The sequence below is a fragment of the Gossypium hirsutum genome, chromosome A11 (genome assembly GCF_007990345.1).
Source record: "Gossypium hirsutum isolate 1008001.06 chromosome A11, Gossypium_hirsutum_v2.1, whole genome shotgun sequence".
Classification (NCBI taxonomy): domain Eukaryota; kingdom Viridiplantae; phylum Streptophyta; class Magnoliopsida; order Malvales; family Malvaceae; genus Gossypium; species Gossypium hirsutum.
Window position 1 is genome coordinate 102,232,122 of NC_053434.1, and position 17,205 is coordinate 102,249,326.

Below are 17,205 nucleotides of genomic sequence, written 5' to 3' on the forward strand. Positions count from 1 at the left end.
AGAGAGTAGGCGGTAGTTTCTTATGCCAATTTTTACCACTCTTAGTCATCTTCTGTAATTTGTTTTTTTTTCTTTTTCTTTTCTTTTGGCAACCTTTGTTGTACTGTGGTATGGCGCATTATCTTTGAAAAGACTGCAAACTTTTGGCATTGTGCAGTTATATATAATCTTTTTTCTTTTTTTTTGAGATGGATGACTTTTAACTTTGTAATATTGGCATATGAAGCTATCTCCCCTCCTAATGGAGCAGTTGACGTCCACAAAGATGAGTCATTGTCAGCTTGAAACTTTTGACGAGCTCGGGCCCATAACATACATGCCCCATAAGTCTTGACTCCTTTAAATTTGGCATTCATTGTACAACTGATGCGATCCCTTTTCATGGTGGACCAACAGTGCCCCAAAACCTCATGTTTATTCAGGCAATTGCAAATCCTCCTGCATTCGTTTTTGGACCACATTTTGAATTCCCATAATAGTCTCAACAAGGTCTTGTCTTGTCTCCTCAGCTAATTCCAATTTCACAATCTTTCCTTCCTCTAAGGCTATATTTCCTACCACCACTTCATGGGGTAAAAACCATTTTCAATAAATTCAGAAACAAGTCACAATTTCTGTCACCTTCAAAGTACTGAGATTCCTCTAAACACATATCCCGCTCAAAAGGAACTCTGAATCTGTAGCATCGTTGCTTGTGTCATTGATATCTAGGGATCTATGATAGGCACACAAAAGAATATGCAAGGAATAAATGAATTCAAAAATGACTATTTACATGAAATGAAAATTTATAAAGAATGTCAAAGGTCAAAAGAATCAGAATGAAAGAATATTTACTTGGATGAATAATAAAAGTATGTTTTATTGAAAATAAAAATGTCTGAACATGAGCCCACTTCTCAAAAGAAATCTCATTACTCCTAGGCTTTAGAGCAACAAGAGTGTTCTGAATATTACTTCGTAAAATTCCTAAAGATTACAGGAAGTTCTTGTAACACCCCCGAACCCGAGACCGTCGCCGGAGTCGAACACGAGGTGTTAACAGACTTCAAACCACTTATTAAAATTTTTCTAGACAAGCTGCCAATCTGCGTACTAGTCACTTTAAAAATCACATCTTGAGCTCTGGAACTCGAAATCCAGTTCCGTGAATTTTCCCTGAAACCAGACTCATATGCCCTTCTACATATTTTTTTCTAGAATTTTTGGTCCAGCCAATTAGTACAGTTTATTAGTCAAAGTCTCCCATGTTACTGGGGTCGACTACACTGACCTTTGCGCATTACGACCTGGATATCTCCATGTACAGAGCTTAAATACTGATGCCGTTTGTTTCTATAGAAACTAGACTCAGAGAGGAATCCATACATATATGGCTTGACTCCTAATTATCTCTGGTTAATTTGTAATAAATTTCCAAAGATCGGAACAGGAAATCCAGAAACCGTTCTGGCCCTGTCTCACGAGAACCTGAATATCTCTTAATATACTGTTCATATGATTGTTTCGTTACTTTCATATGAAAACAGATTCATCAAGATTCGATTACATAATTTATTCACTATTTAATTCCATTCCTACAAAATTTTTGTGATTTTTCAAATCCACACCACTGCTGCTGTCAGTATCTGTTTTCAAGGTAAACTTTACCTATTTCGTGGTTACCACGGACCAACTAGGGTTTTGTCATACATAGGTCCGCATATGATCATATTTAGCCATTCCAATGGCTGATCATTTGCTCAACACTTCCATTCCAAACCATAGTCACATCATGAAACCATATATACATACATAAACACAAATGGTCTAATGCCATACTCCACTTCTACAAGCCATTTTCGCATGGCTGTACACACATACATCACAAAAAGTACTTGAACAACAACAATGGGTAGTCCTATACATGCCATATTCAGAGTTCAACTAAAAGAGTACCAAAAGGGCTTTGATAGTGTGGATGACTTCGACTTCGATGATCCCGAATCCGATATCTAACGAACAAAATCTATAAAACAGAGAGCCAAAGCAACGGGGTAAGCATTTTAAAGCTTAGTAAGTTTCAAGTAATGAAATCAACTTTGACTAAAGTATTACATTCACATAGCTAAATGAATCACTTTATTAATACACATTCTCATAATCATGCTTACTTCACACTTCATCAACATATATACACACACAAGGTATCAACCCATCTAAAAGCCCAAAAGTTCGTTAGTCGATTGAACGAATACTATTTAAAACGAATCGACTTTCCGAAGCACATGCAAACATACCTTATCGTTTGGGTTTGTCGAGCGTATTAATTGAATTTATTACAGCACAAAACGCTCACATTCATACCCAAGTTTCTTCGGAATTTAGCCGGATATTACCACAAGCACAATTGCCTTCGGGTCTTAACCCGGGCATAGCAACTCGCACGAATGCCTTCGGGTCTTAGCCCGGATATATCAACTCGCACAAATGCCTTCGGGTCTTAGCCCGGATCAAATCACTAGCACAAATGCCTTCGGGACTTAGCCCGGATCAAATCACTAGCACAAATGCCTTCGGGACTTAGCCCGGATCTCATTCAAATGCTCATGCACACATAAATCAACAGTCTTGGCACATCCATATTTCATTTTCGTTACTAAGGCTCAAACACAAAACATTTATTAAACCTTTCCAATTTCGGCTCAATAGCCACACACAAAGAGCATGATTTCAATTGGCTTTATAACATAGTCTCTATGCACATTCGGCTATCCGTCATAGTATGACTAATCATTTCAATATAATTCAAGTAGGGTCATTACTCGAAGACTTACCTCGGATATTTTAAATAGTTGTGGATAGACTACTCGATCGCTTTTTCTTTTCCTTTATCAGATTTTGACCCTCTGGGCTCTTGAGCTTGATTCAATAAATAGATTTTATTAAATAACTTATCAATTTAGCGATTCGATTTAATACATGTATACCATACAATTAAGTACAAATGATGTTATTAACTAGATATTAAACATCATACATATGCTCTACTCAAGTACTAAAGAACATAATACTAGCTTAATACCATGCATAATCGAATTTATTTAGCATCATTTAGTTTTATAAAAATACACATATCATCCCAACTCGACACAAGAGTCAAATTCATCACTCAAACATTCACACCAATTTATTTAATATTTTGGCCGAAACCCTCAATTGGCTAACATAGCCTTAATATTTCAATATAAACACGTATACATCAAAGGCAATTTAAAACACTTAACCCTTATACTCAATAATGAAACCAAACCGTATACCTAATTTTTAAACACATCACCTCCAAATGCATGCATTAACTAACATATATCCAATCCACATGCCAAGTTACCATGAATAAATTAAACTTATATATATATAACATAGCTGAATATTCCTTAACATAAAGGCATTTAGTGACATTTTAAAAAAAATATAATAACCATTTCCATAAGTATATTTTCATGCAAAGACCGTACCTAAATCACCAACATTTTAACTCCCAACTACTTAGACTTAACCTTTCATACCCTTATATCTAATGTCATAAGAATAGCCGAATGTCCAAATTAACCAAGCTTAAAGATTTAACCTTCAACACTTTAATATTCCACAACCTATTCTTCAAGGCTTCAAATATAAAGTAATTAACATTTATACTCTTATGCCGAATTAGCTAACACTTATAATCCATAGCCGAATGTCATTAAACCTAAACCACCATGAAAATTTTACTTATCACCTCATACCTTATTATCAAATTGAACTAATTATGCTTATAAAAATAATATCAAAACCGAAACCTTTTAATAATTAAGCCTCTAATTATTTATTTCAATTACCCAAACGAAATTTTCTCACATTTAACACTTATATACTCATCAATTGTTGAAGACAAACAAAATCTCATTTCCTCCCTTGACAACCACAACCGAAAGCTCAAACCAACATCTAAAATTCCAAGTTTTCAAATGGGCATATATGGAACTAGCTAATTGACTTAAACTAAGCTTAAAATTTCAAAAACTAACAAAATTTTTACTAACCTTCTCAAGCTTCAAGTGACCGAATGTTTTTGCCCCAATTCTTTCTTTCAATTCGGCCAAGAAGACAAAGATGAAGCTTTGTCTTCATTACTTTTCTTTTTATTCTTTCTTTAATTTATTTCCTTTCTTTTGCATAAAATAATGGCCATTTAATTAAGATTTAGTACATATTATATATATATGACCATCATGGCCGGCCACCACTTAAAATAAAAGGGGTATTTGACATGCAAGTACAATTATTTGCAACATGCATAAATGGGCCATTTTACATTAGCCTAGCACATTTCTAAATTTTCTCACATAAGTCCTATTTAATAAAATGCACTTACAATTTACAAAATTCAACCATGAAAATTTCACACATGCATATATACATATAATAAACATCAAATATGACGGTCAATTATTTTTGTGACTCGGTTTAGTGGTCCCGAAACCACTTTCCGACTAGGGTCAATTTAGGGCTGTCACAGTTCTTCTGCAGTCCAATTGTTTAAAGAAATTCCCGGTTCGTAAGGGTGAATGCCCTCAAGGTTTCTTTGTTCAGTCCCTTCCTCATGTATGACATTGAAGGGATGATTTTCATTTCCAAACACCCCCTTCTCTGGGTAAGCTACCCTTCCTGACACAAAAGTCAAGGATATGTAAGGGAATGTCGTTAATTCCCATTCAACTTCTTTTTCACTCAGCCGTGACCCTCTTCTCTCTCTCTCTTTTTCTTTCTCTTTTTAATAAATTTAACTAATTAGGGTCTTTTTATGGATTTAAATGCATTTGATGTGATGTAATGCAAATGCATGAATGCAAAAGAAAAGGAGATGTTGATCTTGAATTCAATTCCATTAGAATAACTTTTCTAGAAAACAGATTTCTTTACATGAAAATAGATTACATATGCGATCTTGCCCTTCATAGTCCAAGTAAACACTGACCTTTTCTTCATGGCCGAATCCTGTAAATTCTCCAAAAGATGCCTTTGCTAGCTCCTTGCTGCTTAATCTGAGCCTCGATCTCTTGCTCGCTTATCTTCATGATACTCATCAAAAAGTGTCGGCTCTTGGATAATCTTCATTGGCAATTAAATCAAGTCATATATTCCTTCGTGGACTTCCGGCTTTCTCTCGTTATACTCTTAGATAACCTTTGTTAGCTTGAATCTCTGGCAATTATATCATGTATTCCTCCGTGGACTACCAACTTTCTCTCGTCGTGTTTACTTGGACTATATTCAGAGGACCACACTATAATCTACTTTATCAAGAAATTTGTTTCCTTATGACAAACTATTCTATTTAGGAATCGAATTTCGAATCAACACCTTCTTTTCTTTGATGTAATGTAATATAAATGCATGAATGCAAAAAGGTATTGATCTCGATTTAGTTTCATTTTAGAAAACGTTATTTAAGGAATAAAAGTCTTTTCATAAAATGGATTACAAATACGCTTTCACTCGTAGGCCCAGAGTCTTAACCCTATCTAATAACAAACCTAACTCTCGACCTCTATCTGAATTGTAGCTCATATTGGTGCTCAACGTGCTTGCCCTTTCTACCAGTATCTGTAAATGATTAGCTATCTCTTGAATTTGAATTACGGCTTCACCTATGAAGTAAGCTCTACAGCCAAAGACACCTCCTCCAATGTCTGTGAAGTTGCTCTAATTACCTTGAAAGAAAGATTAGCGAACAAGTAGGCATTACAGCTTCGCAGCATACTGCCTTAAAATGATATCAAACATCCTCAGTACTACTTGAGAGTCTTTAAATTTCTGCCTCCACAGAACATTTCAAATTGCTTGCATGGGTATCTTTGCAGCATAGCTAATCTCCACTTTAAAGGTCTTTAAACGATACGATCTTCTTTAATCTTTTTCTTTCATGCTCATTTGGGTTGTCTCGGTCATCAGGGCTTGCATTTCCATTATTTTTGATAAGTACAACATCCTAAAGTACCACAGTAAATTCCAGCTTGTAGTTTGGTAGCGGTCCTATAGTAAGTGAGCCTTTCTACCATCATAAGCAAAATTCTTTCCATCCAATTCAATTTTGTAGGTCTTAAACCCTTACATCCATGAGGTGACTATCTTCATCTGTAATGGTAGAAGTGTCCATCAGTACTCCCCACGCTCACCTTGAATTGTTCATCTATCTTCATGTCAAGCAAATACTGCAATTCCCCATAACTGTTGTAGAACAACTGATTGGCTTCGTTACTCCATTAATCCCATATTTCCTTTAACTCTTGGAGGTTATTTTGCATCACACTAATGAAAGTGTAGTCCCATAATTCTGATGTGTATCCTTCGATGACACTATTTCCTTTTTCTATCTGGGTTTTCTCTGACCAAGCACAAACGAAAGAGTTGTCCTCCACTTTGTTAAGATATTTGTTCCCCATTACAAAACTTTCTAACTCAGAAATCGAACCTTGAATCAACACCTTTTAATGATAAATGACATGCAATGATAGCAAAATAAGAAAAACAAGTCAGTGTCACATATATAAAAAATAATAATAAATAAGAACTTATAAAGGTAGGCACTAAAGGTCATCATCATACTACTTGGGGCAAGCACTTAAAGTTCACTATATGTAGTTCGGTTCTAAAGCAAGGGTACTTGAACCAGCAGATCCTCGATCCTCACCAATTATAGGCTCATATGGACCAAGTTCGGTTCAGGGGGACACATTTCCCTATGACCATGCGGAGATGAAAATCTCACGAAGACATAGGTACGGATGTATCCCGGAAGCAATCCACTAACCCATGCAGAGGTAAAAACCTCACGAAAGCATGCTTCTCACTCCCACTTAAGGGTGTGACCACAACGGTCATGCAAATGCAATGTGTGTGTAAACAATAACAAACATATGCAACTAACACATGTAAAAATAACATATTTTAAAAATTTTCCAAATTTCCGACATTAAGACAGAAAATAATCAATTTTTGGCTTGACTCTCTTATAGGTCCCCAGTGGAGTCGCCAAGCTGTCAAAACCATTTTTTAAAGAGGGTGTTTGAAAAACGGGGATCGACTTTTGAAAAACAAAAACGAGAGTCGCCACCAATCTTTTTAGGTGTGATTGGATCACCTTATAAAATGTTTTGTTTTAAAACATTAATTTTGGTCTACGAAATTATAAGAAAAATAGGTTCGGGAGTCGGTTCCGTACAAGGAAGGATTAGCACCCTCGTAACGCCCAAAATTGGTACCAAATTGAATAATTTTTTGTCTTAATGTCAGAAAATTTGAAAAGATTTCAAAACTTGAACAATTTAAAGTTGAAACTTGAATTTCCTTTGTTCCGAAAGTATACAAACATCACATCCAGCATGTTAGGACACGATGTTTTAAATCCTCGTAACTGAAATTATCTTATGATTTTGAAAATTTATTAAAAGGATATTTGGTTATTTAGTTAAACGAAAAAAAATCGCAACCCAGCATGTTAGGGAACTATTTTCTAAATTTTTAAACACCAAACATTGCCTTATTTAAGAAAAAACTTTTTCAATTAAATGAAATATATTTTTTAAAACAATGAATAATATAGAATTTAATAAAAAAATAATTTGATATAAATACTAAAATTATTAAAAAAATAAAATATAAAAGAGAATTAAAAAAATTAAGGAGATAAAGATTAAATAAAAAGGTTGAAAACGAAGATGAACAAAGAATAAATAAGAACAAACCGTAGAAAATAAGAACGCAAGAGGGAGAGAAATTTGAGTGAATGCTCTCAAGAATTCTTATTGCTTCCCAAAACTCAAGTGAAGTCAAGTTGTTTTACAATGAGGGGAGAGGCCTCTATTAATAGTTGAGCCTCCCCAAATCTAACGATACAGATCAATTACATCAATGGTCAAGATTAAAGGATATTTACAAATTAAATCTCCAAGATTACAAAATCATATCTTCTAAGATTGTATATCATATATAAGATTGTATCATATCTAAGATTGCAATCATATATAAGATTGTATCATATCTAAGATTGCAATCATATCTAAGATTGTATCATATCTAAGATTCCATATCACATCTAAGATTGCATATCATTGAAGATTATATTTCCATATGAGTCAAACTTGTAGATGGGCCTTAAATCTTTTCAAGTAATGGGCCACCGATCGGGCCAAATTATATTTGTAATTCTGGATGAACTTGGACTTCGATTTTTTTTGGGGGGGGGTTTATTATTTTTGGACTTATTTTTGGGCCCGGGCAAAATTGAGTGTCTACAAGGATTTTAACAAGCAACTTGTAATAGCCCAAATTCGCCCGGGCCCAATAAAAACAATAAACCAAAATACACAAAAAAAAACCAAAATAATTAAATGTTCAGTCCATTTACAAAGCCCACTGTTAATCTGACAGCCTAAACTACCCAGCAGCCCATTACACCCTCAACCCAAAGATACACGGGACCGAAAATGCCCAAATCAGTTAGCAGGTTAGGAAACCCTAGGGTTTACAGAAGCTTCGTGCCGCAAGCACTCCAATCGTCACGCCCCTTCGTCTTGCGTCGTTCCAGTGACCCTTCATCAACGCTTCCATCGGTGCCGTGACTCCAGCTCCATATCGCGCTGTAATCGGCGCACGAATCAACACCAGCGCACTCACCACCGTGATATCCTCGCGTGTTTTTGTTTAAAGGGCTAATTGCCCAATTGATCCTTCCGCATTTTTAATATTTATAATTTCATTTTATTTTTATTATAATTTGGCCCTAACCTTTTATTTTTGTTTCAATTTAGTCCTAAAGGCCATTATAAAACTTATTTTGGGAACGACGTCATTTTTGGGATTAGGGCTAATTGCCCAGTGAGTCCCTCATTTTAACGCGCGTTTCAATTAGGTCCAAATTTTTTATTATTTTGAAATTAACCCTAGAGTTTTATTTTTATTTAATTTTAATCCTTTTTAAATTTTTTATATATAATTTATTTATTTTAAATATTTTATATATTATTTATTTTTACTATAAACATTATTTATATATGTAAAAAATTATTATATATATTATTTTTATTTATGTATTATTTATTATATTATTTATATTTTATTATATATTATATCATTTTATTATATATATTATTCATTATATTATTTTTATTTTATTATATATTATATTATATTATTATATATTATTTATTATTATGTATAATTTTAAAAATTTGTAAATTATTATTAAATAATACATATATCATTATTAAATATTTAGTATGTAATATTCTACAATTTACTATAAAATCTTGTTCCTATTTAACATATTATTATTTTTATAAATATATATTAAGTTATTATATCATATAGTATATTTTTATATATATTAACCATTTTTTTTAAAAAAAATTCTCCTTTATTATTTATATATTGTTTTAAATATTTTTTTTAATATCTCATTTATTTTTAATCGTATTTAATTTTTATCTTTATTTTTTTGACTTATTTTTTATATGTTCATAATTTGTTTATTTATTTTTGTATCGTTTTTTGTATTTATTTAGTATTGTTTTAGTATGTTAATTTTATCTCATAAATTATTTATTATTTTTATGTTATTTATTGTTTTTATATATTTGCATAAAAATTGATTATCTATGTTGATATTTTAAGTTATATTTGCATGAAATATTATTGTATATATATTATGTAATTTATATTGTTATATTCATTGTTTTCTATGTTGTATTTTGCATGAAATGTTAATGTATGTATATTTATGTTATTTATGCTTATATCTGCATGAAATGTTAATGTATATTATGTAATTTATGTCGTTATTTATCATTTTCTATATTATATTTGCATGAAATGTTAAAGTATGTATCATGTATTTTATATTATTTAGTATTGATATCTTATAATATGTTAAATGCATCATTGTTTTAAAAAAAATTTATTTCATTTAATCCAAAAGAATTTTAAAAATGAGGCAATGTTTTTTTTTGTATTTAGGAATTCGGGAAGTAGTGCCCTAACATGTTGGGTTGCGATTTCCCGTTTGACTAAATGTCTAAAGTATCCTTCTAAATAGATTTTGTAAATCACGAGATGATTTCAGTTACGAAAGTTTAAGAATATCGTGTCCAATCATGCTGGATGTGATGTTTGTACTTTTTGGAGCGAAGGAATCTTGATTTTCAACTCAAATTATTCCAATTTTAAAAAGGGGTCCTATTTTTAAATTCTTTCAAACTTTTGAAATTAAGACAGAAAAATATTCAATTTGGTACCAGTTTTGGGCATTGCGAGGGTGCTAATCCTTCCTCGTACGTAACTGACTCCCGAACCTATTTTCTCACATTTTCCTAGACCAAAATGTTTTATAAGGTGATCCAATCACACCTAAAAAGGTTAGTGGCAACTCCCATTTTCAAAATCTCCCTTTAAAAATGTTTTTGACAGCTTGGCGACTCTGCTGGGGATAAATAAGAGAGTCAAGCCAAGAAATTAATTTTTTTTTGTCTTAATGTCGAAAATTTGGAAAAATTTTAAAAAATATAGATCTTTTTACATGTGTTTGCTGCATATGTTTGTTATTTTGTTTTCGCACACATTGCATTTGCATGATCGCTGTGGTTGCACCCTTAAGTGGGAGTGAGAAGCTACGCTTCCGTGAGGTTTTCACCTCCGCATGGGATAGTGGATTGCTTTCGGGATACATCCGTACCTTTGTCTTCGTGAGATTTTCATGTCCACATGGCCATAGGGAAATGTGTCCCCCTGAACCGAACTTGGTCCATATGAGCCTATAATGGGTGAGGATCGAGGAATCTACTGGTTCGGTACCCTCACTTTAAAACTGAAACACATATAGTGAGCTTTAAGTGCTTACCCTAGGTAGTATAGTGATAGCCTTTAGTAAGCTACCCTTATAAGTACTTGTTTATTATACCTTTTATATATGACACTGACCTATTTTATTTTGTTATCATTGCATGTTATTCAACATTTAAAGGTGTCGATTCACGGTTCGATTTCTAGATTAGAAAGTTTTGTAATGAGGAACGAATATCTTGATAAAGTGGAGGACAACGCTTCTGTTTGTGCGTGGTCAGAGAAAACCATGTTAGAGAAAGGAGATAGTGTCACCGAAGGGTATACGTCAAAGTTGTGGGACTTCACTCGTATCAGTTCGACACAAAATGAGTTTCAGGAGTTGAAGGACATTTGGGCCCAATGGGATGACGAAGCTAAGCAGCTGTTCTACTAGAATTATGGAGATCTTCCCTATTTGCTAGACATCAAGGTGGATAAGCATCTGTTTCGAGCTATGGTACAGTTTTGGAACCCTACTTATAGTTGTTTTACATTTGGAGAGGTAGACTTAGTACCTACTTTGGAGGAGTATACGACCTTGCTTCGCTGTCCAAGAATTCAAGGTAACAAAGCTTATGTTAAGGCTGCTAATCTCCCAACTTTTGTGAAGAAATTAATGATGATCACAGGAATGAGTGAACAGTGGGCCGCAGCTCGAATCCAACAAAAGGGTGATGGTAAATGCATTCTATGGGTAAGTTTGAGGGATCTGATATTGGCGCACCCAGATGTGAAGAAGAGGGTTGATGTCTTGGCCTTAAGTATTTAGGGTTTGGTGATTTTCCCCAAAGCTATGGGGCACATAGATGAGGCAGTTGCGGATTTATTTGATTGACTTGGTAAACAGAACACACCTGTGCCTGCAATCCTAGCTGAGATGTTCAGATCATTGAGTGCATGTCGGAGAGTCGGTGAATGTAGATTTATTGGATGCGCACAGTTGTTGTTAGTATGGTTCAACAGTCACTTTTGGAAGGTTGATAAGGTTCCTTGCCGAGTATTCTTTAAGGATTATTCTCCCTTAAAGGAAGCAGCAGCTACGCCGAGGAGGGAAAACATTATAGAGGAAAGGTGGATGGAAATACTTCAGAATCTCCGAGAGGAAGATGTTATGTGGGAAACCCCTTGGATGGCTCCTAATGAAGTCCTTTATCATTGCAGAAGCTTTGATTGGGTACCTCTTCCTGGAATTTGGGGAGTTGTTGATTATGCACCATTACTCGTCCTAAGGCAATACAAAGCAAGGCAGTTTATACCGGCAACCAAGGGTTAGCTCAGAGTGATTTCTCATATAAGGGGGATCATTACAAGAAGAAGATGCGAGAGATTTCCGAGGCTTGGAAGAAGATTTACTGTGTGAAGATTCTGACTGAAGGTCCGACGACAACCCTTGAGTACAAAGGGTGGTTTAACAAGAGGATCAATGATTACATCCCTAGGCCGAGTTTGGGGGCTGCTCAATCAATCGAGGAGAATTTATGAGTGGTTCCATCAGAGTTAGAAGTCATAAAGCAAGAGTTCGAAAGAAAAAGTTTGGAGCTCGGGACAAAGATAGAGAAGCTGGAGGAAGAGAAGATGTATCTAAGCTTAGACGTCTACGTTCAGAAAATTGAGGTCGAGAAAGTGAGGAAAGAAAAGAGGAAAATTGAGGAAGACCGAGATGACTTGAAGATGCAATACAAGAGGATACAACTATCAATTGAAAAGAGCTAGATTGGAGAAGTCTTCAGGGTAGTGGCAACAAGAGGTTCAAGAAGAAGGAGCCAAAGCCGAACATTGGGATAAGAAGTTTCAAGAAATGTAGGCACAAAATCAGGCCCTAGAGAGAAGCTTGGCAGAAAGTCAGAAGGAGAATCAAGGATTAAAATCTAAAGTGACTGAACTCGGACGGTCCCTTCATCTTCACCGAAGTCGTAACTTTGCGGTCGAGTTAAAGACAAGTCTGAACAAGATCGAGGAAATGAAGCACAAGATTGAAGGGTTAGAAGCAGCATTGCAGACTGTAAACTCTGGATTGAGCAGCTTGAGGAAAGAGAAGGACATTGGAAGGGAGAGCTTCACCATTTTCAAGATCAAGTCAGAGATAGGGACTACCTCATAGGAGAAGCCATAGTCCAGATTCGAGAGGTTGTTGATCATTTACAAGACCTGGTGGCTCAAGCTAATGTATTGAGTGCAAAGTATGAGTCAGTGTCAGATAGAGGTAGAGAGTTAGCTTTGTTATTGGATAAGGTTAAAACTCTAGGCCTGAGGGCAAAAGCGTATTTGTAATCCATTTTGTGTAAAGATTTTTGTTTCTTAAATAACGTTTTCTAAAAGAAACTGAATCAGAATCGATATCTTTTTGCATTCATGCATTTGCATCTCATCGCATCATATGCATTCAAATTTATAAAAAGACCTTAATTAGTTAAAATTACTAGAGAGAAAGAGAGAGAGTAAGAGGAAGAGAAAACCTGGAAGCAACACATCCTTACAGTACACGCACTAAGATAAAGAAATGGATCAAAGACTTGAGCAGATCCAAAGAGAAATGCAAGAGCAATTGCAGGAACAATTGGCAAAAATCCAACAGGAGATGAAGGATCAAATGTTGGAGGCCCAAAGGAATATGATGGCTGAAATGGCTCAGCTGCTGAAAGGGGCAACGGATAAAGGAAAGGCCCGTATGACTATCACTGAAGAGGATAATGAGGATCATCCTCCGGGTTTTACCCCACCCCATGTGCAAACTCAACCTGAGGCATATCCCCAAAGGTCGTCCATCACAATAAGGCCTCAACATGGGCAAGTCAATGCTGGAACACCCATGAACTTCCAAATTGGCTCGGGATCTAACCCGGGAGATAACCCTACCAATCCAGTCATCCCTGATTTAGATGTAGCTGAGAGGGAAGAGATGAGACTCGAATCATTAAGGCAATTAGAGGAACGTTGCAGATGGTTAGAGGAGAAATTTAAGGCATTGGAAAATGCTGATAATCATCAGGGAATTGATGCCAAGGACTTGAGTTTGGTCCCAGATTTGGTGCTTCCTCATAAGTTCAAGATGCTGAGATTTGAGAAGTACAATGGGACTACTTGCCCCGAGGCCCATATCACCATGTTCTGTAGGAGGATGACCAGCTATGTAAACAATGATCAACTATTGATCCATTATTTCCAAGATAGTTTGGTTGGGGCAGCGGTTAGGTGGTACAATCAATTGAGCCACGCTAGGATCGGTTCTTGGAGAGACTTAGCGCAAGCCTTCATGCAGCAATATAATCATGTGACTGACATGACTCCTGATAGGATCACTCTGCAGAACATGGAAAAGAAGCTTAATGAGAGCTTTAGGCAATATGCACAGAGGTGGAGGGAGGTTGCCATGCAAGTTCAACCATCGCTCTTAGAGAAAGAATCAACCACTGCTCTTGGAGAAAGAATCAACCACCGCTCTTAGAGAAAGAAACTACCATGTTGTTCATTAACACCTTGAAGGCCCCATTCATTACTCATATGATTGGAAGTACCACCAAAAGCTTTGCTGATATAGTTATGGCAGGGAAAATGATTGAGAATGCCATAAGGGGTGGTAAGGTAGAGGTGGAAATTGCTAAAAGATCGGCCCTAAGAAGGAAAGATAATGAGGTAAACAATACGAGTAGTTATATCTCAAAAGCGATTACGGTTAGTCAGCCTAGAGCAACTACAGTTGGGGAACAGGGTTCCCAAAAGCAGGGATCTGGTACGAGATAAAACTCTAACAAAGTTTCATTCAAGCTTATCCTAGTGATGTACCAGGAGCTTTATCAAAGTTTATTTGATGCACATGCAATAGCTCCTTTTCATTTGAAACCACTGCAACCTCCATATCCCAAATGGTACGATGCAAACACCAAATGTGAATACCATGTAGGGATATCGGGGCATTCGATCAAAAATTGAACTGGCTTTAAAAAAGTAGTGGAAAGACTTATCAAGATGGGGGTCGTAAAATTTGACGACACCTCTAGTACAGAGAACCCGTTGCCAAACCATGGTGATCAAGGGGTAAACACAATTGGGGAAACTAGATGAGAAGGATTAAAGAGGACATAGCCGAGACAAGAATGCTGATGAAAGTAATCTGGGAAGAAATGATGAAAAGAGAGATGATAATCTCTGAAGAAGGAAATAAAAGAGCGAGGGACTACTGCGAGTTCCATGCAGAAGAGAGACACGAGATCCAAGAATGTGACAAGTTTAAGGCTTTGGTACAAAGCCTCATGGATAATAAGGAGCTGGAATTTTATGAAGCTGGCTCATATGGGGGACACGTATGCGCATTAGAAGGTGAACTAAAGAATCAAAGAATCAACCGGCCAAGGATCATTATTTCTCTACCAAGGAATAATGAAGTTGAGACACAAACAGCGGCGAAAGTTATTTATCACAAACCCTCTTCCTTTCCTTATAAGGATAATAAGAGGGTACCTTGGAATTATGACTACAATGTGACAATGCTGGAGAGAGAAGATATAGCTAGTACTTCTAAGGAGGCTCAAGTTGAAGGTTCCTACACACGTAGTAGGAAGCGTTATGATGCAGGAGGCATCAGAGTTGAGCCCACGAAAGTGAAAGCCTTTGATATTGAGAAGGAGAATGGGGCTAAGGTACTTGTTAATGAGCCAGTGAAAGAAGAAGAAGCTAGAGAGTTTCTAAAATTCCTGAAACACAATGAGTACAGCATGGTTGAACAATTGTGCAAACAACCAGCTCACATATCAGTGTTGGCTTTGCTTCTGAGTTCAGAGGTTCATCGTGAGGCATTAATGAATGTGCTCAACGAGACTTACGTTACTAATGATATATCCATCAACAAGTTGGATCGATTGGTTAGTAACATAAGCGCTGACAACTTCATTTATTTCAATGATGATGAAATCCCACCTGGTGGCATGGGATCAGCTAAAGCTTTGCACATCACCACTCGTTGCAAAGGATATACATTGCTGAGTGTGCCTATTGATAATGGGTCAGCCTTAAATGTCCTGCCATTGTCCACATTGAATAGATTGCCCATAGACAGTTCTTACATGAAAACATGCCATAATGTAGTGAGAGCATTTCATGGCACGGAGAGAAAGGTCATGGGAAGAATTGATATCCTTTTGATGATCGGGCCAAACACGTATGAGGTAGATTTTCTAGTGATGGACATAAGCCCTCTTATAATTGCTTGTTGGAAAGGCCTTGTATACATTCAGCAGGAGCGGTGCCCTCATCTTTGCACCAGAAATTGAAGTTAGTAACAAACGGACGGCTGGTCACCATAAATGCGGAGGAAGACATCATAGCAGCAGTTACCAGTAACGCACCCTATGTAGAAGTGAACGAGGAGGCCGTTGAGTGTTCTTTTCACTCCTTAGTATTCATTAATGTAACATTTATTTTAAAGGGGAATGAGGTGCTGGTGCCTAAGATATCCAGAACCACAAGAATGGGTTTGCAGATGACAATGGGGAAAGGAGCCTTGCCAGGAAAAGGATTGGGAAGATGTCTCCAAGGAGGGATTCAAGTTCTAGAACTAAAGGAGAAGAGAGATCATTTTGGCTTGGGTTTCAGGCCAGATCACAGGCAGAGGAGGAAGGAAATAAAGAAGCGTCAATAAATAAGAAGGGCACGTTTAAGTGGAAGAGAAGTAGAGTGGGAATCAATGACGTTCCCTCATATATCCCAGACCTTTATATCAGGAGGGATAATTCACCTTAAGAGAGGGTTGCTCGGAAAAGGAAGTCATTACATCAATGCTGTACATAATGAAGAGTCTGAACGAAGAAACCTTGAGGGCATTCGCCCTTACAAACCGAGAAGCTCTTTAAACATTTGGACTGTAGAAGAACTTCCTATAGTTTTTAAAGATTTTTTAGAGTAATTTTCAGAACACTCTTGTTGCTTTACAAGTCTAGGAGTAATAAGATTTCATTTGTAAAATAGGCTCATGTTCGGATATTTGCGTTTCAATAAAACACAACTTTTGTTATCAATTCGAGTGAATATTCTTTTGACCTTTTTAAATCCTTTCAATTTTTTTTCATTTCATTCATAACACATAAATAAACATTCTTAAATTCATTCATTCTTTGTACATTCTTTCGTACCCCGCAGTTCCCTAGATATCAATGACATGAGCACTGATACTACAAATCCTGAATTCTCTTTTGAGCAAGACATGTGTTTAGAAGAACCTTAGGATTTTAAAGATGACAGGGATTGTGATGTGTCTCCAGATCTGTTGAGAATGGTGAAACAAGAGGAGAAACAAATCCTACCCCATGA

At 36.0% G+C, this 17,205-nt stretch overlaps 1 protein-coding gene across 1 annotated transcript; it reads left to right on the forward strand.

Moving 5' to 3' along the window:
- Positions 1-14,960: 14,960 nt before the first annotated feature.
- On the forward strand, positions 14,961-16,537 carry LOC107957638 (uncharacterized). The gene is made up of 2 exons (XM_041082119.1): positions 14,961-16,064; positions 16,163-16,537. The coding sequence occupies exons 1-2, from the start codon at positions 14,961-14,963 to the stop codon at positions 16,535-16,537; spliced, it is 1,479 nt and encodes a 492-aa protein (XP_040938053.1).
- Positions 16,538-17,205: the final 668 nt, after the last annotated feature.

Bases quoted from the DNA above. Each gene is read 5' to 3' on its own strand.
- LOC107957638 (XM_041082119.1), top strand. From the start codon at position 14,961: ATGAGAAGGATTAAAGAGGACATAGCCGAGACAAGAATGCTGATGAAA. The intron at 16,065-16,162 runs GTAGATTTTCTA...TCTTTGCACCAG, and splicing joins TCGGGCCAAACACGTATGAG to AAATTGAAGTTAGTAACAAA.